At 42.6% G+C, this 24,278-nt stretch overlaps 3 protein-coding genes across 4 annotated transcripts in view; 1 reads left to right on the forward strand and 2 right to left on the reverse strand.

Moving 5' to 3' along the window:
- Positions 1-15,142, reverse strand: part of LOC138979027 (Parkinson disease protein 7 homolog) — a 43,752-nt gene extending 28,610 nt beyond the window's left edge. The window contains exon 1 of the mRNA XM_070351843.1: positions 14,894-15,142. Within this exon, the coding sequence (XP_070207944.1) occupies positions 14,894-14,977 (84 nt within the window). The 5' untranslated portion in view covers positions 14,978-15,142. The remainder of the gene's footprint in view (positions 1-14,893) is intronic.
- On the reverse strand, positions 6,751-12,592 carry LOC138978579 (uncharacterized). Its single transcript, XM_070351322.1, has 5 exons — positions 12,251-12,592; positions 11,739-11,971; positions 8,482-11,164; positions 8,049-8,182; positions 6,751-7,661 (listed from the first exon to the last, which is right to left on the reverse strand). The coding sequence occupies exons 1-5, from the start codon at positions 12,343-12,345 to the stop codon at positions 7,453-7,455; spliced, it is 3,354 nt and encodes a 1,117-aa protein (XP_070207423.1). The 5' UTR covers positions 12,346-12,592; the 3' UTR covers positions 6,751-7,452.
- Positions 15,143-23,795: 8,653 nt separating the features above from the next.
- The window catches only part of LOC138979011 (E3 ubiquitin-protein ligase MIB2-like), an 82,139-nt gene continuing 81,656 nt past the window's right edge, over positions 23,796-24,278 (forward strand). The window contains exon 1 of one of the 2 annotated variants that reach the window (XM_070351824.1): positions 23,796-24,101. The gene's annotated coding sequence lies outside the window, so the exon portion shown is untranslated. The remainder of the gene's footprint in view (positions 24,102-24,278) is intronic. The other variant, XM_070351823.1, reaches the window with a different exon arrangement.

A 24,278-nucleotide genomic window follows, 5' to 3' on the forward strand; every position in this document is an offset into this window, starting at 1 on the left:
GAGTCGTTGCTGTTTGGAAGCTTTACATTTGTTTTGTTTTTAATATATTATATTACTGTATTGTTGTTGTGCCCGCTATAACTGCGTTGATGACGATATTCTGTCAAAACCACTGCCTTTACTTGCCAGATAAGTTACACGACAAATGTGATTAGCATTTCAATTGCATTTTACTGATGAATTTGATAATTACGCATATGCATATTGCTAATGTACAGCTTGACAGCATTGCCCTTTGCTTTATTTGCGCACGTCTTGCCGCCAGCATGGGTTGAAAAGTCCATTGATGTGCTGTGTTTTGTTATTGTTATTACATTCACAGTAAAAAATGACAAAACAAAGCATATTTATAGACTTCTAACAACCATCTATGGGCTAACAAGACTGTGCAGATCGAGTACATGAATAGAGCCGTCATTCTATCCGAATCAGTGGTATTGGTATATTTCCTGCAACTTATTGGCATTTTGCTGGCAATGGTAAAGACAGAAATATGGCATTTTGCCGGGCCACAACTGGCCCGGTAATTTCAGCAGGTAAAGGGCCATTAACGGAAAATATATGGAAAAAAGTTTTTTTTATATGGAACTAAAAACCTGCAAAATGCTGGCAAAATGCTGGCGAAATGCTGGCAAAATGCTGGGTTTTTGATGGCAAGCCATCAATAAGCCATCAAATAAATGATGGGTTTTTGCTGGCAAAATTCTGGCAAAATGATGGCAAAATGATGGCAAGCCATCAAAAAGCCATCAAATAAATGATGGGTTTTTGCTGGCAAAATTCTGGCAAAATGATGGCAAAATGATGGCAAGCCATCAAAAAGCCATCAAATAAATGATGGGTTTTTGCTGGCAAATTGCTGGCAAATTGCTGGAAAAATGATGGCAAGCCTTCAAAGAGCCAGCAAATAAATGATGGGTTTTTGCTGGCAAAGTGCTGGCTTGCCAGTGATGGCCCATCAATTTGCCAATGTGCATACGGGTAATATGCCAGCATTGGGCCATAGGTGGGCCTTTGATGGCAGTAGTTCTGGCAACTGGCATTGCCATCAAAACGCCAGCAGTGGCCCAGTTCTGGCATGTTTATTGGGTTACTACTGGTCACAAGTGGGGGTCAGCTCAGACCCACGCATTTTTTCAATACAGTCTAGGGGAGAAACTGGTCACAAAGCACCCAGTACATGCCAGAGAGATAGGAGAATCGGCACAATCAAAGAAAATAACAAAATCATTCAATAGGTATGGAAATATTACGATGTACTGTGAAAATGCTAGCAAAAATGGCGTCCAAAAATGGGAACGCACACTTGGTGCGTATTTGAAGACTTACCTCCCGTTCTGTGTTGTTGATAATAGTCGTGTTTGTGCTGTTTTTGTTGAAATAGTACCCAATAAACATGCCAGAACTGGGCCACTGCTGGCGTTTTGATGGCAATGCCAGTTGCCAGAACTACTGCCATCAAAGGCCCACCTATGGCCCAATGCTGGCATATTACCCGTATGCACATTGGCAAATTGATGGGCCATCACTGGCAAGCCAGCACTTTGCCAGCAAAAACCCATCATTTATTTGCTGGCTTTTTGATGGCTTGCCATCATTTTTCCAGCAATTTGCCAGCAATTTGCCAGCAAAAACCCATCATTTATTTGATGGCTTTTTGATGGCTTGCCATCATTTTGCCATCATTTTGCCAGAATTTTGCCAGCAAAAACCCATCATTTATTTGATGGCTTTTTGATGGCTTGCCATCATTTTGCCATCATTTTGCCAGAATTTTGCCAGCAAAAACCCATCATTTATTTGATGGCTTATTGATGGCTTGCCATCAAAAACCCAGCATTTTGCCAGCATTTCGCCAGCATTTTGCCAGCATTTTGCAGGTTTTTAGTTCCATATAAAAAAAAAACTTTTTTCCATATATTTTCCGTTAATGGCCCTTTACCTGCTGAAATTACCGGGCCACAACTGGCCCGGCAAAATGCCATATTTCTGTCTTTACCATTGCCAGCAAAATGCCAATAAGTTGCAGGAAATATACCAATACCACTGATTCGGATAGAATGACGGCTCTATTCATGTACTCGATCTGCACAGTCTTGTTAGCCCATAGATGGTTGTTAGAAGTCTATAAATATGCTTTGTTTTGTCATTTTTTACTGTGAATGTAATAACAATAACAAAACACAGCACATCAATGGACTTTTCAACCCATGCTGGCGGCAAGACGTGCGCAAATAAAGCAAAGGGCAATGCTGTCAAGCTGTACATTAGCAATATGCGTAATTATCAAATTCATCAGTAAAATGCAATTGAAATGCTAATCACATTTGTCGTGTAACTTATCTGGCAAGTAAAGGCAGTGGTTTTGACAGAATATCGTCATCAACGCAGTTATAGCGGGCACAACAACAATACAGTAATATATATTAAAAACAAAACAAATGTAAAGCTTCCAAACAGCAACGACTCATTACCGAAACATTACAGAAACGTACGCTTTGTTTTCAGTTGCTCACTGTTTTATTTTATTTGTACAGCGTTCTAAATTTCACACTCGAGACATGATGACCAAAGGCAGGAATGTTTCTTGTTCACTTCCCAGTAAACCTCCGTAGGATTGTCTTGATTCTGTCATTTCTCTGTTCGCATCCGCAACGTTGAGATAACGCTTCTTTTCTTTGTCCTGACGTCGTAGCCTACGGTAAGCCATTGAAACTCTCAAGTCCTCCTGCCGTTCACCTCTTGAAACATGAAAGCAAACGAGTTTTGTTGGTTTTAATTCATTATTCCATATCACACACACACACACACACACACACACACACACACACACACACACACACACACACACACACACACACACACACACACACACACAACCAAACAACCAAACAAACGCAAGCATACACGCAGGCATGCAAGCAAACAGCACACGCACGCACGCACGCGCGCGCGCTCACACACACACACGCGCACACACACACACACACACACACACACACACACACATACACACACAGAGGCATTCTCACAGAGAGGACGACTTCTTGTAATCTATCATATTTTCTGAACTGACTAAAATGCCAAGCAGAAGTAAGGGGTCAACAGGAATATGTATTTTGATCTAACCTGCGAAGCTTACGTTGTCTCGGACAGCTCTCTTGCGTTTCTCTCAGGAACTGAGACCCAGGCGAGCTGCATCTTATCCAGTTGGGCAGTCAGACACTTGCACAAATCTTTGTCCTGGAGTGAATAGACACATACTCAATGTCAACATTCACAAGATGCAATTTGTTTGGTTACAAGTAAGCTTATGGTAATGCCTATGGTGCTTTTCTTTTGACAGAGACAAAACAAACTCAATCACACAAAGAAAGGAAAAAGGCACACACACACACACACACACACACACACACACACACACAACCGCGCGCGCGGGCGCACACACACACACACACACACACAACCGCGCGCGCGGGCGCACACACACACACACACGTACACACACACACACACACACACACACACACACACACACGCGCGTGCGCGCGCAGATTCTTTCTTACAGAGAGGACGACTTCTTAAAGTCTATTATATTTTGCGAACTGACTCAAACGTCCAGCAGAAGAAAGTTGAAAAAAAGACCGACAACGGAGGAAAAGAACAAGAAGATACTAGATCTAACGCCGTTGCGACGACCTGCTCACACAACTGTTTGTGAAACTCACCACGCTTGCTTCTAGCCGGAGGAGATCGGACGCGTACTGAAATCGAAGAAGGTGCTTTGGAAATTCCTTGAAGTTGAATGCAAAACAAATAACCGGACATCTGCAGAACCACCGCGGGCCGGATTTAGTTGACAATGCGTCATCATCACGAGTGACGTCAAGATATTTCGACATTTGTTTGTACATTACGTCACTCCAAGTGAGAAAGTCATACCGCTGTGCTGTCGCAGATCTTCTTGCCAGCAATTATCCAGCATTGGCCCACTGCTGGCGTGCCAGCAAAAACCCACCTATAATTGCCAGCAAATCGCCACCTATGGCCCAATGCTGGCAAACAAGCACTGGGCCACCAATGGCGTGCCAACAGTGGGCCAATTAAGGCATTTTACTGGCCGACAATATTACTGGAATGCCAGAGATGGGCCAGTGATGGCAAGCCATAACTGGGCCTTTGTTGGCAAACCATAATTGGCCCAGTGTTGGTTTTTTTATGGCCAGCTTTACCAAACTTGCCAGCAAAAAGCCAGCAGTGGCCCAGTTCTGGCATGTTTATTGGGTATCTAATAAAACTGATGCAGTTCTTGAAATGTTGCAAATTATTGTTGTCTTTGTGAAATGCGAGAGTGTTCTGAGGCGTAATCTGCATACGGCTGATGTCCCACATAGGGTACCCCACTTCGATCAGCGTATCACTCCAAATGAGCTTCATAGCAGAAAAGCAGATACACTACCAAAACACTGCATAACAGATCTACAAGTCTGAGCCAGAATCATTGAAATTTACTTTCTGTATAAAATATTGCAATCAAATTTGTTCACGCCGTCACACAAATAACGCAGGTTACCCTCGCCTTCGATTCAAAGTAACTCCAATCTGACTGAATTACCATCGAAACGCAGATGACGAACTGATTCACCACACATTTGTGGTATTTTACACACATATTTCAACTGTGTTGTTTCGCGATAAACAGCCATAAACAAACAAATGTGGCGCCGTCACGTCGCCTCGGAAGGAATAACGCAGGTGACCAGGACTTGTTTCCGATACCTGTCTGATTAAAATCATCGGTTTTTTTCACAAATGACGGCTCTTTGGCAGATCTGGTGAGTTGAAAACGGTCAATGAATGTTTCATTTAATGTCAAATGCGTACATTCTGGTCGATATTGTTACCTTTGGGCTCATAAATTAAGTCAATCGTCGTGTTGTCCGAAAGTGACTTTTGTCAGCATAGAACTTACTGTGCTTTGATCATGGACTGAGAAGAATCTTCCGATGACACTAGTTCATTTCACTACGCGACTGCAGATCTGCAAGGAAACTTATGGCAGGGGAAATAAGCTTAACTGAAGACGAATAAGCGGAGTAACTGTTCTTCAACGGATTGCTCTCATTGATCCAAACATTGTAGTTTCTTTGACTGATCTAAATATTTAGATATTGTCGTCTGCTAGTCTGCTAGTAAGTAGTCTTCGGTCGTGTGAAAGTCACATCTATTTCGACCGTGTGCATCGATCCGTGTAGTGAAATGTTGATCTTTGATGATTTGGCAACATAACTTCGCTAAATGTGCTTCGAGTGTATCGCTCTCCCCGTTAACCGCATTTGAAAACGTCTTTTAACAAGACCATGTTTCGACAGCCCAGACGGGGAGGATCCTCGATAGCTCACAGGGTATATAATGTTTTCCGCCGTTTTTTGAAGAATCCTTTCAAATTTGCTATTCCAAAAGTACCCTATGACACGACTCGAGTGGCAAAGAACATTCTCTGCAATTCCTGTCTCAGTCCGTGCAGCCGTTTCGGGTCCTATCGTCATCATACAAACATACACACAGACACACAAGAACCAGCTTTAAAAGTTAGATTATGTAGGAACCATGTGAACCAGTGATTTTTTCTTATGTACAACAGATACTACAGTATTTCTGCTTTATGAAAAGCAATATTTCAAAAACAAAACTAGAGATTTGAATTTTGACCACTTTTCCCCCTTTCTGTCACCAGTACTGAAGAACAACTCATATATGAGGCTGTGCCAAAAGGTGCTCTGTCAGAGGGGGACATTTTATAAGAAAATAAAAGTAACAGTATCATTTCAACACTTACACAATGTGAAAGAATAGTCATTTGGACATACAATCCAGTCTTAAAAAGATAACTCAGTAAAGCGACTTTGAGAAAATGATGTGTAATCGTAATTTTTGGGAATCTGTCGGATGTAACAATGGACATGAAAGACAAGTAAAATTAGTTGTAAACCTATATCATTTGAGCAAATTTTTACTTGTATCATTTATATAACCATGTAGCAGGTGTTTAAACTAAAATGTACTGATTGCTGATAGAAACTGAACACAATATAGTGCAATGATGATGTCATGTGTTGCATCCGACAGATAGCAATTACTAGCAGTTTGAATTCAAGAACAGCAAAGCACAGTTTTGATCAAAAACCAAGTTTATTCATTTGGTGAAGTCCTTTCATTGCTGTCAGAAACAATAACATTGATCATGCCTGGAGAAAAGATTGCCAGCCATACCATTCATCTGTCGGAGGTAACATTTTTAGAATGGACACAAATTTCAATGATGTCATGTGTTGCATCCGACAGTAGCAGTTTGAATTCAAGAACAGCAAGGCACAGTTTTGATCAAAAACCAGGTTTATTCATTTGATGAAGTCCTTTCATTGTTGTCAGAAACAATTAGATTGATCATGCCTGGAGAAAAGATTGCCAGCCATACCTTTCATCTGTCGGAGGTAACCATTTTAAGAGTGGACACAAATTTCAATGATGTCATGTGTTGCATCCGACAGTAACAGTTTGAATTCAAGAACAGCAAAGCACAGTATTGATCAAAAACCAGGTTTATTCATTTGGTGAAGTCCTTTCATTGTTGTCAGAAACAATTAGATTGATCATGACTGGAGAAAAATTTGCCAGCATACCTTTCATCTGTCAGAGGTAACATTTTTAGAGTGGACACAAATTTTTTCATTACTCTATTCAAAAAGCCCTAAAAGGAAGACAGTCATGCTAGGAACCTTGGAAGGTGGACGAGGTGAGGCAGACAGCCCAAATCTTGGATGGACAACATCAAGTGAAGGCAGAAAAGGCTTTATTTTGATTGGACAAGGATGGACAGCCCTACTCTGAATCTGATCCGAAAAGCAGAGGACTGGAACAGTTGGCGAAGACTGTCATACAAGTCGTCCCTTATGTCTCCTCAATGACCACCCCGGTCAAGAGAATAAGGAAGGAACGAAACAGAGTATTCGTTCTAACAAGTCATTACCAGCAAAAACCATTTAATAATAATAATGATAATAAAGAACATTTGTGGCGCCTAACCTTATACAAGAAAAGCTCTAAGCGCTTACAAACAACTGAATACACGCCCATCCCCAACACATTTGTGAAATAGCACACGCACACACAGGCATAGATAGTATAACATATCGTAAACACTCGCAGCCACTGACACACACACACATGCGCGCGCACATACAAACACCATGACAAAAAGAGCACTACAATTGTAAGTCAGGAAGAGAACAGATAGGTCTTAAGGGAAGATTTGAAAGAGGAAAGAGTTGAAGAATGGCGAATGGGATAGGGGAGCTGGTTCCAGATGATGTGTACCTGATACGAAAAGGAGCGTTGTCCGTATGTTTTTGTCCGACACATCACCCTGATCCAGGCAAAATATTTTTTATTTTAAGCTGAGTTGAAATTAAAACCTTGCACCCTCCACTGTCTGAGACTCCTCCCACATGGGATGAAATCGATGGTAGATGATTTGATCATGTCCTTGCTGATGATTTGTATGTCCTTGACTGCAGGGTAGACAAAGACATTTGCTGAGCTGCTGTTTGGCTTCAGAAACTCCACCCTGTAGTCGTCTCCCACTTTCTCCAAGACAATTCCTGCAAGCACACAAAGACACCCAGACAAAACCATTAAGATGTGTGCATGAGATGATAGCTCATTCTTGCACACACACACACACACACACACATGTATACACACACACACACACACAAAAGGGGGTCGGATGATCTCGTAAACAAAGAGAATGTACAATAGCTTAGCTTGAAGAAAGGGGCTTATTTTGACAGTTTGGAGTAATTTACTATAAGGATAAAAAGGAACTTGCATTGTAAAACCATCGTGTAGTGATAGTCAAATTAAATAATTATTTTCTTAGCTACATGAGGCAGGCTTGCAATGCAAGATATAAAATGTACGTCTTTTAATTGTTAATACATGTACTATTTATTTATCATTGTTGTGACAAGAGATAGAACAGGTACCTGGGTAGCATCTGTCTGGGTATTGAACGACGACAGCTGTGTTGACCTCTAGGTCATCCACTCTGGGAGGCAGGTTGGTGCAAGGCAGTTGGCTTGGACTTGTCTCTTCCTCCATGGGTTCATCCTCAGCAGGACTGAACAGAAATATAAACAGAAACAGAAATTAAATGAACAGAAAAAAAGAACAAAAATGAATGGGGAAAAAAAACACTTGCTGAGACAAAGGCCCTAGAACGGAGCAGGGAGAGGTGGAGCAGAGTGGTTTACCAGTCATTGGGACAGCAACCCTACCATGTTCTGCATTAAGGGCCACAACAATAACATATTATGCAATGACATATATGCCCTTGTAATGTTTCAAAATTTCTATGCTGAGGGATTATTTATGTTTATGTCTTGAACAATGGCAGTTTTACAATTCACTGCAACTAACCTGAAAAGGTCAACTGGGGCGGCTGAGCTGGGCGGCGCCAAGGAGCTGCTGGTCTCTATGGATGGCTCCACAGTAGGATGCAGTGGCAGCAGGGGTACAAAATGATTTGCCACCCACCAGTCGTCTGTCATGTCAGTTCTGTTTGAAGTCCACATGATGTAGCATGGGGGTGTGTTTGCATCACTCCCTGTGGGGAGGATTTTTTTTGTTGCCAGCTTCCTTTTGATGACCTCCCCTTTGTCTGGATATACACTGCAAATTGGCCTGTTCAAGATATTTGCGGCAGCGTATATTCCCCACATGTTGAAAGTTTCTCCTGGCTGACAGACATTCAAAATCTCTTGCTGAAGCACCTCCAGTGGTGTACAGTTAGAAGAAAGGTTTTCCACATCTTCCATCAGATGAAACAGGACCTCTCTCCCATTGAGAGAAGGCCCCTCAAGGTAGGAGAAAGAAGAGTACAGTGCCACGTTTTGTGATAACTCAAACACAAGCCGTACTCTCATTTCTACAAAGTTCTCTGAATGGCCATAGGCAAGCAGACTGAGTGAGCGTGGCAGGCAGTTTCCATCTCCAAACACTGTGACAGGGACGTGTCGATCAGGGGCATGAGAAGGCAAGAGGTCCAAAGCTATTTTGTCAACTGTCTCATGTCTCAGAGAGGTCATGTAGAGATCTGGTTGAGCTGCCACTGGAAAGTCCATCAGTTTTGGGGCATTGCTGGCTACAATCCTCCCTACATCTTGATAAGATGACGCTCCAGCCAAATCTCTTGCCAACTTTTCAAAAACAGCTTCTTTGATTTGACTAAGGGACTCAGGAGCCAGATCAGCAGATGGTAAGAACCCAGGATCTGATGAAGAAGAGGGTTCTGCTGGAGCATACTCATTGCCCTTAACAACCACCACCTCTCGGTCAACCCAGTCCTGCACGACATGAGAAGACTCGCACTCACCAGTTGTGAGTTGAAGGCATGGGTCACAAAAGCATGTCAGGTTGCGCGTCTTCAAGAGACGATTTCCACACCCTCTGATGTGGTGGAATTGTCTCGTTCCCTGAACAGTTTTCAAAGCTGAGGAAGGCATCGTCCGCTTAACATCTTTGATAAGCCGGAAAGAGCGCAAGGTGTGACAGCATGCAGATGGCAAAGGGGCTTCTTCTGGAAGGCAGTGGTGTTGAGACAGATGTTCATGCATTTGGGCAGCATTCTGGATCAAAGCCCCATTCCGGACATCCTCATCGCAGGCTACCTTCACCACACCGCCACAAGCATCGCTTGGGCCTTTCCCGTGTCGAGAGCCAAAAAACGCCCACTGAAGATGCGACTCGGCTGCAAAAAAAAAGGGTAGCTTGCTTTTATATTGCGCCGAGCATCCATCGCTCCACATGACAACCTTGCAAAAACCTTTTTGCCTCAGGTGGTCTCTGATGACGTTTGTGATGTCCCTCACCATGTGGGCATCATGTTGCAGATCGTCACTAACAAACACCAGGTATTCTGTGACAAGGTTTCCACAATGGCAGGGAAAATACAGCACACTGGGGTGTACAGTGATTTGATTGTACCCCCAGTGTGCAGACTGTACCTCGTCTTGATACTTGCAGAGGTAGTTCTCAGAGAAGTCATTGATGACCACTGCAGTACCAGGCAACACGTTCAGTTTGGACTGCAGCACCTTCAGCTCCTTGTGTTGCCATCTTTGTACAAAGATATGCTTCGACAGCGGCGTCAACTCTTTCATCAACTCAGAATGCAGAGACTCTAGTTTTCCTTCTTGCAAGACTTTTTCTTTCCTCTGACCCTTCTGCTTTTTGACCATCTGCCACACATACCATTTGACTGGAGTGTTCAGGTCGCTCTTGAGGGAGGCTAAAAGTTTCTCAGAAACCAAGTTAACCCCACACTCCTGACAGGCCCTGTCTAAACAGGACAAGGTTGGTTCCTGACAAACACTCATCTCTGAGAGCTCATCTCTTCCGTCAACTGGCACGGTCTGGTGTTGATTGACAACATCAAGCTTGAGATCTACATTGATGCAAACATCACATAGAGCCATACGAAGAGTGTGGTGCTTGTATGTTTTAATGTGTCTCGGAAGGTGTCTATACATTGTCCTCAAGGACACCTTGCTGTTGCTAGTTGCAACATATTCTTTGTGCAGTCTCTTTAAGCGTTTGGGGAGAAGCTTTCTGGGTTGGCCCTTGCTGACAGAGCGCTTGTTTGGTTCAAAGACTGCCTGCTCTTGCAAAAACTCTACTGCAGCAGAGGTAGAGAGATATTTTTGTTTTCTTTTGTACGGACTGTTCTTCGGTGGCTGTATCTGGTCTCCCTTCATTTCAAGAAGCAGTCGCCTCTTTGAGAGCGATTTTCTGTCTCGATTGCCTTTGAGATTGTCAAGTTCTTTGAAGACATTTTCCTTCACGTTTTTTGACTGGGGTGTTCCTGAACTTACTTTCGACGTGCCAGATCCTGGTACCTCAAAGTGAATGTATTTGAGATACTTCTTACCAACTGATCCTAAAGCTTTCTTAATCCTGTACTTTGCTTTCTTCATTGCTTGTTTGCTTGTAGTAGAATCTGAGGTTTTGTCATGTGAGCCACAGTCAGTTTTGTCAGTAGAGTCAGAGTCAGAGTCAGAATCTTCACAAGAGGAAGAAGCGTCAACTCCAACAGAGCAAGGTTCTGTAACACACATGCATACACACCCACATATAAATTAAAGAGGTTGATGGGACACTAGGAGGCAAAGAAAAACACTATAATAGTTACTGATTGAAAAAAACCCAATAAATTACATTATTCATTTGAAATGGGTATTGATTGAAACCAATTTAAAATATTATCAGCTGAAAAGAGCATTGATTAAAATCATTTGAAATTGTTATTGTAAAAACAAATGTAGGTAGGCTTCAATCTATTCTCAGGTTAAAGAACTCGGTAAAAATCTTTATTGTTCTGCAGTTACAAAAAAAAAATCAATTGCATGTTATGCTGCCATTTGTTTTAAAGCTATATGTTGCAGTTATATGTAGGTAAACAAGTAGAATGATTCAGTCAGATAATAAAGCTATTTTGTTTTTGAATTGAGTGAATGACGAAGAAGAAGAAGTATTTGAATTCAATTGCCTAATTTTGAAAGAGAAAATAAAAGATTCCAGAAAGGCACTAGGGTCTCAGGAAAATACTTTTCCACTGAATAATACAAATGTTTAATTTCATTTCACTGTGCAATAAAATGTAACAAACACTGGCTTACTTTTGTTCTGCGTCTTCTTGGCATGGTATCTCTTCCTGTTTCCTTCTCTGTTGCGTCGCCATTTTTGAGGGTTCCATCGTTTCCTTTCTGCTTGCTTATACTTCCTCCACTGCTCCCTCTGGGCGTTGACAGCTTCTGCAGACTGTCGCTCTGTAGCACGAGTGCGACGAGTGCGAGGTTCTGCTGGTGACGATACCACAGCTTCAGCCTCCATGCGCGCTTTTTTCAAAGCTCTTGGTAACAGAAAAAACAAAAAGAAGAAGCTTTCAGTTTCTATCAATAAAAACAATCCAGTTCAAATGAATAATGCAACTAAAAAAAAAAAAAAAAAGTAAATAAAAACCTTTATTTGAGATAAACATCTGCTGCTTCATAGGATGTTGTGTGTAAGTTTCAAAGAAAAGTGAGCAATGAACTGAATAAGACTAAGTGAATTCTGACAGACAAGCAACTGGGCCAAGAGCAATCAACCTTTGCATAGCGTTTGTCTTACCTTTAGTGTTCATGCTTACCTTGATTTTTGCATCCTCAAACGAGCAAGCTCATTGGTTCGTGCTTTCTCCTCTTCTGTCATGGGTCGTTTCCTGTTCTTCTTGTTCCTCTCCATGTCTAAAAATCTTTGAAGCTCAGCACGCACAGGATCCTGTTTCAGAGACTCCCTCCATCTCCGACAGTGGTCACTGTTGGACAGCTTCTGTCGGGTTGGTGCTGGGTCTGGTGGTCGTTTATGAAGACCTAAATAAAGGAAACGTCGGCCAAATTATGATAAACTCGTAAAATAACAGGTAAAGCCTACCATTGTTATTTTAATTTTAATAATAACTGGTTATTTGCTATAGGCAAACACTAATGGTTAAAACACCAGGCCTGGAGGAGAGTAGAGCTTACATCAAAATATCAAAAAGGGAAATCAAGATTACTGCACATGTCACTGTCAGGCATTTTGATGATAACAATCAACAGAATGGAGATTCCTCCGAAAGCGGCGTATGGCTGCCTAAATGGCGGGGTAAAAACGGTCATACACGTAAATACGTGGGAGTTTCAGCCCACGAACGAAGAAGAAGAAGAGGAAGAACAGAATGAAGAAAAATGCACAGAAACTGCTTTGAAGCCTTTAAGCAACACAACACACGGCAACAATGCGTGTGGTAGGTCTAGTTTATAAGTTTTTATATTAATTTATGAACCTTTCTGTTGATCCTAACACTGACACAATGTCAAGTACTTCACAGTTTCGATCAACAGAAAAATAGAATAAAATCTACAAAGTGAAACCTCGAGTGTTTTGAGACAATAACAAACATTATCAAAAATGTGTTGAAATGCAAACAGACCTATATTACAGACAGCAGAGTACCTAAAACTTCCAACAACCATCAATACAATGTCGATCACCACATGGACATGACTTATTGAATGTCAAGGCAAATGGCAGTTGCAATCAACCCGAAAAAAAAAAATACTGAGTGAAAGTTTGAAACCTAAAATAACCTTTGGAACCGTGTTAAACAGTTTACACGGCTATCATATGCAGGAAACAAACTCAAAAATAACAAAGACTGCCTCAAAAGTGTTAAGTCAGGCTTCGATCGAAACTCCTGACACAGATATCAAACTGTCAACCGAAACTTTGACACGGCTTCGCTCGTGTCATGTGGGAACGTTTGGCTCTGGCCAAGACACCTGCCTTCATCAGTCAGCACGATATGAGCTAAAAACGGATCAAAATGTCCCTTTCTTTCCACAAACGGGCTAAGTTTGCGATTCCCACCATTACTCTGGCAAAACTGCTAAATTTACATGTCGATCGGAACTTTCTGTTGACCGCAACTTACAAGAAAAAGCTGACATGGAACTGATACTTACCGCTGCGTGTTATCGATGCCATCTTGGAGGGAAAAGTGCGCGAAAGGCATTGTGGGAAGGAATGTCTTTTTACTGCGATGCGACAAACATCCGGTAGAAGTAAAATCGCGGCCAGAATTATTAAATGTTCGATCGAAACACTCTGACATGACGAAGTTACTCCGTAAAAAACATGCCTGATATAAAATATATACAACAATCAGTGCTGTTTTCACCGTTGCTAAACGTCAAACTAAGATTGCAGCACTTGTTTCTGTGTTCTTCTAGAGAGATTTCTGGAGCAAATCACTGCCGTCAACCTTTTCTGCTGGTGTGACATCTGACATGATAGGTTACGATCGTAACAGCTTTTAAAAAAACCGTTTTTCACACATTTCGGGAAGAATTTTGTTCTGCTTTTTACATTGATTAAAAAGCTGAATCTCTCCTCTTTCACCCATCTACAAAAAAATGACTCTCAACTTGAAAGATAAAAAACAAAAAATCGTTGTTTGTGGGTCCCCTAAAATGTCCCCACTTCCGGATCAACATTCGGACCTGGATCTTGTAATTATTTTGTATTTTAACCCTTTCAAAGGCCAACATGCACCTTAATGTTGTGCATGTTGTATCTTTGATATACTTTTAAGCTAAGTGAGGCTAAATCAGGAAAAATGTATGATTACAAAACAAAATATCAATGTGCAAATTTGACAGGGGTCTCCCAGAGCACCTTTTGGCACAGCCTCATATATATATCTGTGAAGGGACACATTTTTTTGTTTCCTCTCTCTCTTGCTCTGCTAAGAGATTTTAAAAAATCTCAGAAGAAAGTCCCTTCTGACTTTCAATTGTTTCTTTCACAACTTCTGATTTTATAAATATATGAAGACCATGACTGGCATGAGCAGGCAATGAGCTATATAAGGTGAGTGAGAAGCATTTTTTGTGTGCGAACTGCGATACACAAATTCTTGAGTCATATTTCAGTGATGCAGTTCATTTCATAAACGAATATATAATTCTACAGATAAACATATAGATATATGTGTAAACAAACTATTGAAAAACAAGAAGTGAAGAAGAATATGGAGCAACAACAGATACTGAGATAGCTTTTTCAATCAGCTACATGGTCATGTAAAAGTATTCTTTCTGTTGGAATAATTTATATGGGTGCTTTAAATTACAAGTAAATCTAATACGAGTACTGAGTACGTCTTATTAATCAATGTCATTCGTTAAAAACGATCTATAAAGGTTGCTACAATGTGTACGTGCTTGTGAATGTGAAATCAATTGGTTACCCCTCCTCGCCGCAAAACATCCACAGAAATTACTGTCTCCATCTCTTCTGCTCCCTCTGCAAGAAACACAAGTGCAGACGGCATTTTCTTTAAGTTGTTGTGGTAGTGCAAGTACAAAGCTTGTCGATTTGTAAAAGACAATTAGCAATCGCTGAAAATTCGTTGAATTTGCGAAGAAAGTTCGTGTCTGACAAGTGCACTGATCTATCAGCGGGCAAGTGCGGCTAAGGGGCATTACTCTATGTATGCACTCGAGCTGAGTGACGTCCCATGGCAAATCAAGCAGAGGCGCATGTTTACAAACAAAACTGATTCTGGTTCTGGTTCTGGTATAGTACGTCGCAGGAGCCAAGTTGGCTATATATGCGACGGGACTGGTGGGCGCAGCGGCCTAAAAAGAGGAGGAGGGAGGAGGGAGGTTTCCTACGGCAGTAGAAAAGGCTTTTGCTGATGTGCAGCCTATCACCTCCTCGCTTAGATGGTTCCACTCCTGAGCTGTCTTTACAAAAAATGAGTGTCTGAACAGTTCAGTTCGGCAGTGTGGTATGATTAGGCCTTTAGAGTTGTTGATGGCCTGCCTCTCGATCACATTGTTGGAACTGTAGTCGCTAAACTGTGTTGGCTTCACCCTCCTGCGGGTCTGTTTTGCAGGGGTGATGAAGTTTTCGGGGGGGAGTGCTGGTATCTGCCCTGTGGATATTTTGAACAGTGTTGTGAGTCTATGTTGGCGCCGTCGTTCTTGGAGTGTTGTGAGCTCGAGGTCCTTTAGCATCTTGGTGACAGAGCCAGGCTCTCCAGTAGACTTATAGTCCTTGATTAAAGCCAAATAAAAATATTTATCATCATTTTTCACGAGTTTTCATTCATACCCAGCCGGGAAATAAATCTCATGTTCCCCCATTTAGGAACCTACGCAAACAAGATGGCGCGAGCTTGCATTCAAAGTTAGCTTAGGCAACGAAGGTTCGATGACGTCATCCAATAGTCACATCACAGAAGGAAATGTACACAGGCTGAACGTAGCCCATTTCAGTTAGCTCGACTTATTAGACAGAGAGTCTTGAAGAGAATAATACTAACAAAGTTTTTAACAGAGTGCAGACCTCAATGATCGTGAGAACGCACAATTTATTGTTTTCTGATGGTCACAACCGGAAGTAGCTTTCGATAATGGGGCAGACAACTCCCGTAAACCCTTCAAGGCTTACTTCCCTTCTTTGTTGTCGTTAGTTTTATGGCATTTCAGTTTTCAATGTTGGTCCTCGGGGAGCATATCGCCTTTTGTCACATATTTATCAACTGCGGCCCGCTTCGGCCTTGGTCGATACAAATGAAACAAAAGACGATATGGTCCCCTAGCTCGGACCAACAAAAAAGCTGGTCTGTCAGTGACAAGCCACCAAACATCTTATAATGTTGGTTTAGGCTAACCCCGACCGACCCTATTTTTTTCCCGCCGACCGGCCTAAAACTATTTTTCATTTCTAAAAAACACACAACTTTTGGCACATTTTGCGAACCATAACGAGACTAAAAGAAGTAACTATTATCATTATTATTATTATTATTATTATTATTATTATTATTATTATTATTATTATTATTTATTATTATTATTGTTGAATTGTTTCTTGTATTGTTTTTGCTCTCCCTCACCCCTCAACTCCCTTTTCTGTACATAGTCTGATTTCTTTTTGTTTTAGTTCCTTTTATTTGGTGTTGAATGAAATGTGTTTTTATTGTGTTTTTTAATTTCCCATGTACCCTCACGGGGTTTTATTGGAATAAATAAAACTTGAAACTTGAAACTTGAAACTTGAAACCTCCTTTAAAATCGACTAAATTTAAGAAAGAAAAACAAAGGAGAAGAAAAGCCGACCTACCGACCCTATCTTTTTTGGTCGAGGTGAACAATGACTGTCGAGATCTGTGTAAAATGTCATATTTTGGTCAAACACGCAAATAACATTTATGTATCGATCGAATTCCTTTCAGGTACTATGAATTTGTTGTTGTTTTGACGATTGAACGAGCACACACACACTGACATGCAATCAAACACATTTGCTTCATATTTGGGTGTTTCAGGTTGACCGAAACTTCCAAGGAACTACAAAACACACGTCATGTACTGACTTTGTTGTTGTTTTGACATTGAACAGCACACACACATGCAATCAAACACATGACGTACGTGTGTTTTGTAGTTCCTTTAAAGTTTCGGTCAACCTGAAACGCCAAATTATAAAGTTTTGTCGGCCTCTGACGTCACATGACTCAAAGAAGGGAAATCCAATGTCCAATCGATACATTATACGTTATTTGCGTGTTTGACCAAAATATGACATTTTACACAGATCGAGACAGTCATTGTTCTCCGAGACCGCGCTAGCGGTCGAGGTGAACAATGACTGTCGAGATCTGTGTAAAATGTCATATTTTGGTCAAACACGCAAATAACATTTATGTATCGATCGAATTCCTTTCAGGTACTTATGACTTTGTTGTTGTTTTGACGATAGAACGAGCACACACACACATGCATGCAATCCACATGTATGCAATCAAACACATAAGCTTCATATTTGGGCGTTTCAGGTTGACCGAAACTTCAAAGGAACTACAAAACACACGTCATGTACTCACTTTGTTGTTGTTTTGACATTGAACAGCACACACACATGCAATCAAACACATGACGTTTTTTTTTTTGAGTTCCTTTGAAGTTTCGGTCAACCTGAAAAGCCAAATTATAAAGTTTTGTCGGCCTCTGACGTCACATGACTCAAAGAAGGGAAATCCAATCTCCAATCGATACATTATACGTTATTTGCGTGTTTGACCAAAATATGACATTTTACACAGATCGAGACAGTCATTGTTCTCCGAGACCGCGCTAGCGGTCGAGGTGAACAATGACTGTCGAGATCTGTGTAAAATGTCATATTTTGGTCAAACACGCAAATAACATTTATGTATCGATCGAATTCCTTTCAGGTACTTATGACTTTGTTGTTGTTTTGACGATTGAACGAGCACACACACACATGAATGCAATCCACATGTATGCAATCAAACACATAAGCTTCATATTTGGGCGTTTCAGGTTGACCGAAACTTCAAAGGAACTACAAAACACACGTCATGTACTCACTTTATTGTTGTTTTGACATTGAACAGCACACACACATGCAATCAAACACATGACGTTTTTTTTGTTGAGTTCCTTTGAAGTTTCGGTCAACCTGAAAAGCCAAATTATAAAGTTTTGTCGGCCTCTGACGTCACATGACTCAAAGAAGGGAAATCCAATCTCCAATCGATACATATATTTTTATTTGGCCTAATCCGGCGACTGTACAACTGATTCTGAGCATGTATTGATTTACATTCTAAACAACCACAAGTATTCCGCAACAATACGTTCGAATAGCAGCAATATGTCTAGCACGAACACAGGCAGTGAACTAAATGTTATAATCGCTCTGTGGTCCACGGTTTCATCCGTGTTTTTCATTCTTTCTTAGTGAAAATTCGCTCAGTTAAAACTTAATTTGCTAATTTTCCTCAAACTTTCAAGCGAGCAGAGTGGCCGCGGGGATTCTTCTTCTTCTTGGCGTTCGCAGAGGTTACACAATCAGTCCAGCACTGGTGATAAATGTTGTCGTTTTCTCCAACTCCTGTCGACTGCCGTATAGTTTGGTCTGCAAGGGAGTTGGTAACGGCCACACTTCTTTTCGTTCCTCATCTAGTAAGGGACATCGCTGTAAGATGTGTTCCGCTGTTTGGTCCTCTTGACCGCAGGCGCAGGTTGGTGATGGCCGCGGGTGGCGGATAGGGGAACGGTCTTCAGACATGGAGATCAGCCGCTTGCGGCCGCGGACCAAACTGGCTCCGGGTGGGATCCCGGAAAATCCTCCCCCCTGTGCTCTCAGGGTAGGACGTACGGGCCATGAGCTAAGGGTGAGGTAACCCCGACAGAAAACCCCGAATGCTGAAGACGGAGGACCCGGGCCGCACGGCGCATTCTAACAAACCACGGGTACACGCACTTACGCAAATGAGGACACAATCAACCAGCACAGTTGGAAATGGCGCTCGCCCATTGAGGACCCCCCAGGGTGGAGCAGCGTCGGGTCCCATGCCTCAAAGGGACCCAGCCCCAACTACTGGAGGTCCCTCCCGTCCGTCTTGTCACGTCAGGGGACGCGGGAGGAAAGTGACTGGCACCACCACAACCAGGAAGAAACCCAGTCAGCAGCGACCTTTTCAGGTCATGCACTGGAACGCAGAAAGTATCCTGAACAAGAAGACAGAGTTGGAGCATATCCTGCATGAGAAGAACATCAACATCTGCTGTATTCAGGAGACGCACCTGACACCCCAAAAGTCCTTCAAAGTGAGAGGCTACCAATGCTTTAGGTCCGACAGAACAGACCGAAGCAAAGGAGGAATCCTGACCCTCATCAGGAACAACATCAATGCCTGTTTGATAGAAACGCACATGGAGGACTCCGAATATCAGGTGATTCGAATCCAGACGAAGACATCAGAATTCCATCTTGTCAACTTCTACGGCCGCGGGGATAAAAGCGACAGTATTCAAACACTGTCAACTCTCAAGTCGTGGGTTCGAATCCCACTCCCGTCAATATTTCTGTGTGTCTGTGTGTCTATACGTCAGTGTGTGTCCCGACCGTCGTTGCAAGACTGACTGGTACCAGCATGCATGATGTGTGAGTGTGTGTGTTTGTATGTTCGTGTGTGTGTGTGTGTGTGTCTGTCTGTGTGTGTAGGTGTGGAGTGAAAATGGATGATCTAGACCCGTGCCAGACCTGTGCCAAGAGCGTGATGCCAGAGTAAAAATGGACTCGGAGGTGCCGGAATGATATGGTGGTGCCAGACCGGTGCCAGACTGAGTGCCGCTTAGAGTGAAAAGATGCGAGAGTGTGATCGAGTTGTGATTCCAGATGGGTGTCACTGAAAGTGAGATTACCAGTGACAGTCTGTATTCTGAGACAGATTGCAGGTGCCGGCCAGAACTTGCGGTGCTAATGAGGACTAGCCTGAGAATGGTGGTACCAGACTGAGTGAGAGTGGTGGTGCCAGTGTAAACATGCTGGTGCCAGAATCATAATGATGATTCCAGAGTGAGAGTTGTGATCCAAGACCTGATGCTAGAGAGAGTAAGTTCAAAGTGCCAGAGTGAGAATGAGAGTGGTTGAGCCAGCACGGTATCAGAATGCTGGTGGGAGAGCAGCAGTGACAATAATGGTGGCAGAGCAGCAGTGACAATAATGATGCCAGAGTCAGTGACAAAGAAGGATTGTGCCAGACTGACAGAGTGTGCCAGACCGGTTCTGCTACTTCTAGTGCAACCCGGGAGTGTCACGTGTGTGTGGTGTGTGTGTGTGTGTGTGTGTGTTTACATACCATTTTTACAATTTTCGTACGTATGTTCTCGCCGGCCGAGACTAATAGACTTCCATGTAGGCTTTTGACATAATTATAGTTCACGTGCGGGACCTGATGAGCCTGGTCGAAGGCAACGCTTTCCTGCCCGAAGCCGGACAGACCGAAATTAACTTGATTCGTAAAAAAATGATGATGTGTAGCTTTTGACAATCAATGAAACTTGGTATTTTTTTCAAACGCATATCTGCCTGACGCATGACTGGAAGCCAGGGGCTCCGTGCACCTGGACGTGACAAGTTCAGTAACTTTAAAGTCGAATTAAATTTCTCGCAATTATAGGTGTGTCTTTTCAATAGTTAGGCGCATATGTTCTTATTGATTGAATTTGCAAACCGAGTTAACTGATTGGCTCGTCACTACATGCACCTAAATGATTTGTGTTGAGCTTAAATAATTAAAGTTAATTCTAATTGAATTAAAGTGCACGAACGCACGCACGTACGCACGCACGCACACACACACACACACACACACACACACACACACACACACACACACACACACACACACACACACAAACACACCCGCGTCGCTCGAACTGGTACTGACACGAACGCGCACATACCGACACACGTCACGTATCAGTGGAGTACAAAACGGGCCTAAGCTTGCACGTGTAAGGCCCGGCGCTCACCCATGTAACTTCACTGAGCAGGACAGCACACGCACTGCAGATTATTGAGGTGATTCTTTTTTTTCCCAGCCCGCTACACGTTGCGTGAAAAGAAAACAGGCCAAGTACTCGTCATAATCCCTATCGCAGCATGTAGTGTAGTGGCGACTGCGCAGATGTATTTTGCCCTAATCGCACATGACGCGCTTAACGCTTACACGTATTCCATAGTTTGACTAAGGGATACGCGCGTAACGTGTAGGTATTCGCGCGTATAGGCACCGAGCGTGTGACGTCAGTCAATCCCAGCACGCATTGCGCGTCGCCATGTTGATAAGGTCCATAATTCGAAAGTACGCTATCTGTCTGTTGTGATCGTCAAATCTGCCACCAAAATGCCTGAGAAAGGAGTGCGTTGCTGCGTTGAAAGCTGTTTTATGGGTTCGAACAACAGTGCTGGAAACCGAATCAATGAGAATGTCCAGTTTTTTCGAATTCCGAAAGTAAAAACAAACCAAGGATCGCAAATGAAAGATGTGTCAAGCAGGAGGAGGTTGGCGTTCCATTTTGCTTTACTTTTCATCTACAAATTCACTCTGTTATCAGTCAGTTTTATCCGGAGCTTCGATCATAAACAGACCTGAACTTGGAACTGCAAAGATCGACGATTTTGTCGTTCTTGTGCATTTGGTGTTGTTTCGTTTGTTTGTTTTGGTTTTGGGGCAAATGAGAAAGAGACTACTGGATTCAAAGAAGTGTTGGTAATAAATATCTGTCTGTGTTTGTTCGTTTCCTGGCTGTACGTTTGTGGGGAGTGGACAACATTTGCCATGTGCTGGAAGTAAAAACTGTATCCAAGTTAAAATTATGAAACATTTTAAATAAGACACACACAAAAAACACACACACAAACAAACAAACAATCAAACTGCATCTGTCTTGAACAAAATACTTGATAATCTGATTAGGTCTAATTGGTTGGACGAACAGCGTTTCGTGCCTATGCTCAGGTTTGTGTGTGTATATTTGTGTGTGCTTGTGTGTGTGCTTGTTTGTGTGTGTGGTGTGTGTGTGCGGTGGTGTGTGTGTGTGCCTGCGTACGGGTGTGCCTGCGTTAGAGTATGCATTCTGTCTGTCTGTCTGTCTGTCTGTCTGTCTCTCTCTCACTTTCTCTCTCTCGCCACCTCTCTCATCCCTCTCCCTCTCTTGTCTCTCTCCACGTTAAAATTATGAAACATTTTAAATAAGACACACACAAACAAACAAACAAACAATCAAACTGCATCTCTCTTGAACAAAATACTTGTTAATATGATTAGGTCTAATTGGTTGGACGAACAGCGTTTCGTGCCTATGCTCATGTTTGTGTGTGTGTATATTTGTGTGTTTGTGTGTGACGGTGTGTGTGTGTGGTGTGTGTGTGTGTGTGCGGTGGGGTGTGTGTGTGTGTGTGTGTGTGTGTGTGTGCCTGCGTACCGGTGTGCCTGCGTTAGAGTATGCATTCTGTCTGTCTGTCTGTCTGTCTGTCTGTCTGTCTCTCTCTCGCCACCTCTCTCTATCCCTCTCCCTCTCAGTCTTGTCTCTCTCCACGTTAAAATTATGAAACATTTTAAATAAGACACACACAAAAAACACACACACAAAAAACACACACACAAACAAACAATCAAACTGCATCTGTCTTGAACAAAATACTTGATAATCTGAATGGGTCTAATTGGTTGGATGAACAGCGTTTCGTGCCCATGCTCATGTTTGTGTGTGTGTATATTTGTGTGTGTGTGTGTGTGTGTGTGTGTGTGTTTGTGTGAGTGTGTGTGAGGGGTGGTGTGTGTGTGTGTGTGTGCCTGCGTACCGGCGTGCCTGCGTTAGAGTATGCATTCTGTCTGTCTGTTTCTCTCTCTCTCTCACTTTCTCTCTCTCGCCACCTCTCTCTATCCCTCTACGAATACGAATACGAATACGAATACTTTATTATCTCATACAGAGAAATTTCAGTGAGATAATAAAGTATTCGTATTCGTATTCGTACCTCTCTTGTCTCTCTCTCTTTCACACACACACACACACACACACACATACACACACAGACAGACAGACACACACACACACGCACACACAGACAGACACACACACACAGACACACACATACATTGCATATGGGCCTCCAAACTTTTGTAAGATCTGAACTGGTCAAGAGTGTAGGCGCTAATGCCACACACCAGATAGCTTGTGAGACTCGGAAAGTCCAAAGGTGGAATCGCATTATAGTCCTCTGTCCATGAGGTTTCTGGGCAGCTGTACGGGTCAAATCCGTTCAAATGCTGGATTTTTTCAAGGTATCGAACCCTATGTTCACTGTCCAACCGATCAATATACTTCCTACTGTCCCTTCCTTTCACTTTTTCCATTTTTGGCAACAGAAAACTGTGTTTTCTACTCTCTTGATGATAACCGGAAACATGTAGACCTTACCAAGATGGCGGACGCATCGGTAACTATCACGTGACGCTCGGTGCCTATTGGAACTGACGCGAACTCGCGCACGCCGACACACATATGGAGTACAAAATGGGCCTAAACTTGCACGTGTATATGCAACGCCAAATCGGTCATCGACGCGCGGAATTACGGCCATTCACGCGTATCACACGTGACGCGAGTATGACCCGCGTATGGTCTTGCACGCGTAACGCGCATCACATACGTATGGTCCTACGCCGCGCGTGACGCTCTTCACGCGTGTGACGCGCCTTACGGTTTACACGACCGAATTTTTCAGGTAGTTTGGTATTCCATAGTATGACAAAGGGATAAGCGCGAAACGTGTAGATATACGCTCGTATCAAGTTGCTTACACGTGCAAGTTTTGGTCTGTTTTGTTTTCCATACGGGTGTCGGCGTGACACAGCTCCGTACCAGGATGAACAGTATGTGTCGATCATGACTCAAACGGGGAAGAAATAAATTTCCTAGAAGCGTAACTGAGAATCGACGCAACAATCTTGAACAAACAGCGCCAACTTGAGTGACTGACTGGACACGCAACTGCTAATTTTGAATTCATGTGAAGAACGTCGCTAACCGAGGTCCGAAGTCTGGATTTTCACAGCATTTCAGGTGAGCACCGGTTTTGTTCAGAAAAAACCTATTCGTTGTCAGCTAAACACAGATATCAGATTATATTTTCCCCGGCAAAACATAGACTCTGACTGTGTTTCTCTTTACGACACTGATCGTTTTTAATCAATGATTCAAACACAAAACAAAGATAATCAACAAAAACCTTGTTCATTA

This window comes from Littorina saxatilis, linkage group LG10 (genome assembly GCF_037325665.1).
Source record: "Littorina saxatilis isolate snail1 linkage group LG10, US_GU_Lsax_2.0, whole genome shotgun sequence".
NCBI lineage: Eukaryota > Metazoa > Mollusca > Gastropoda > Littorinimorpha > Littorinidae > Littorina > Littorina saxatilis.

Bases quoted from the DNA above. Each gene is read 5' to 3' on its own strand.
- LOC138978579 (XM_070351322.1), bottom strand. From the start codon at position 12,345: ATGGAGAGGAACAAGAAGAACAGGAAACGACCCATGACAGAAGAGGAG. The intron at 11,165-11,738 runs GTAAGCCAGTGT...TGTGTGTTACAG, and splicing joins CAAGAAGACGCAGAACAAAA to AACCTTGCTCTGTTGGAGTT. The intron at 8,183-8,481 runs GTTAGTTGCAGT...ATTTCTGTTCAG, and splicing joins GCCCCAGTTGACCTTTTCAG to TCCTGCTGAGGATGAACCCA.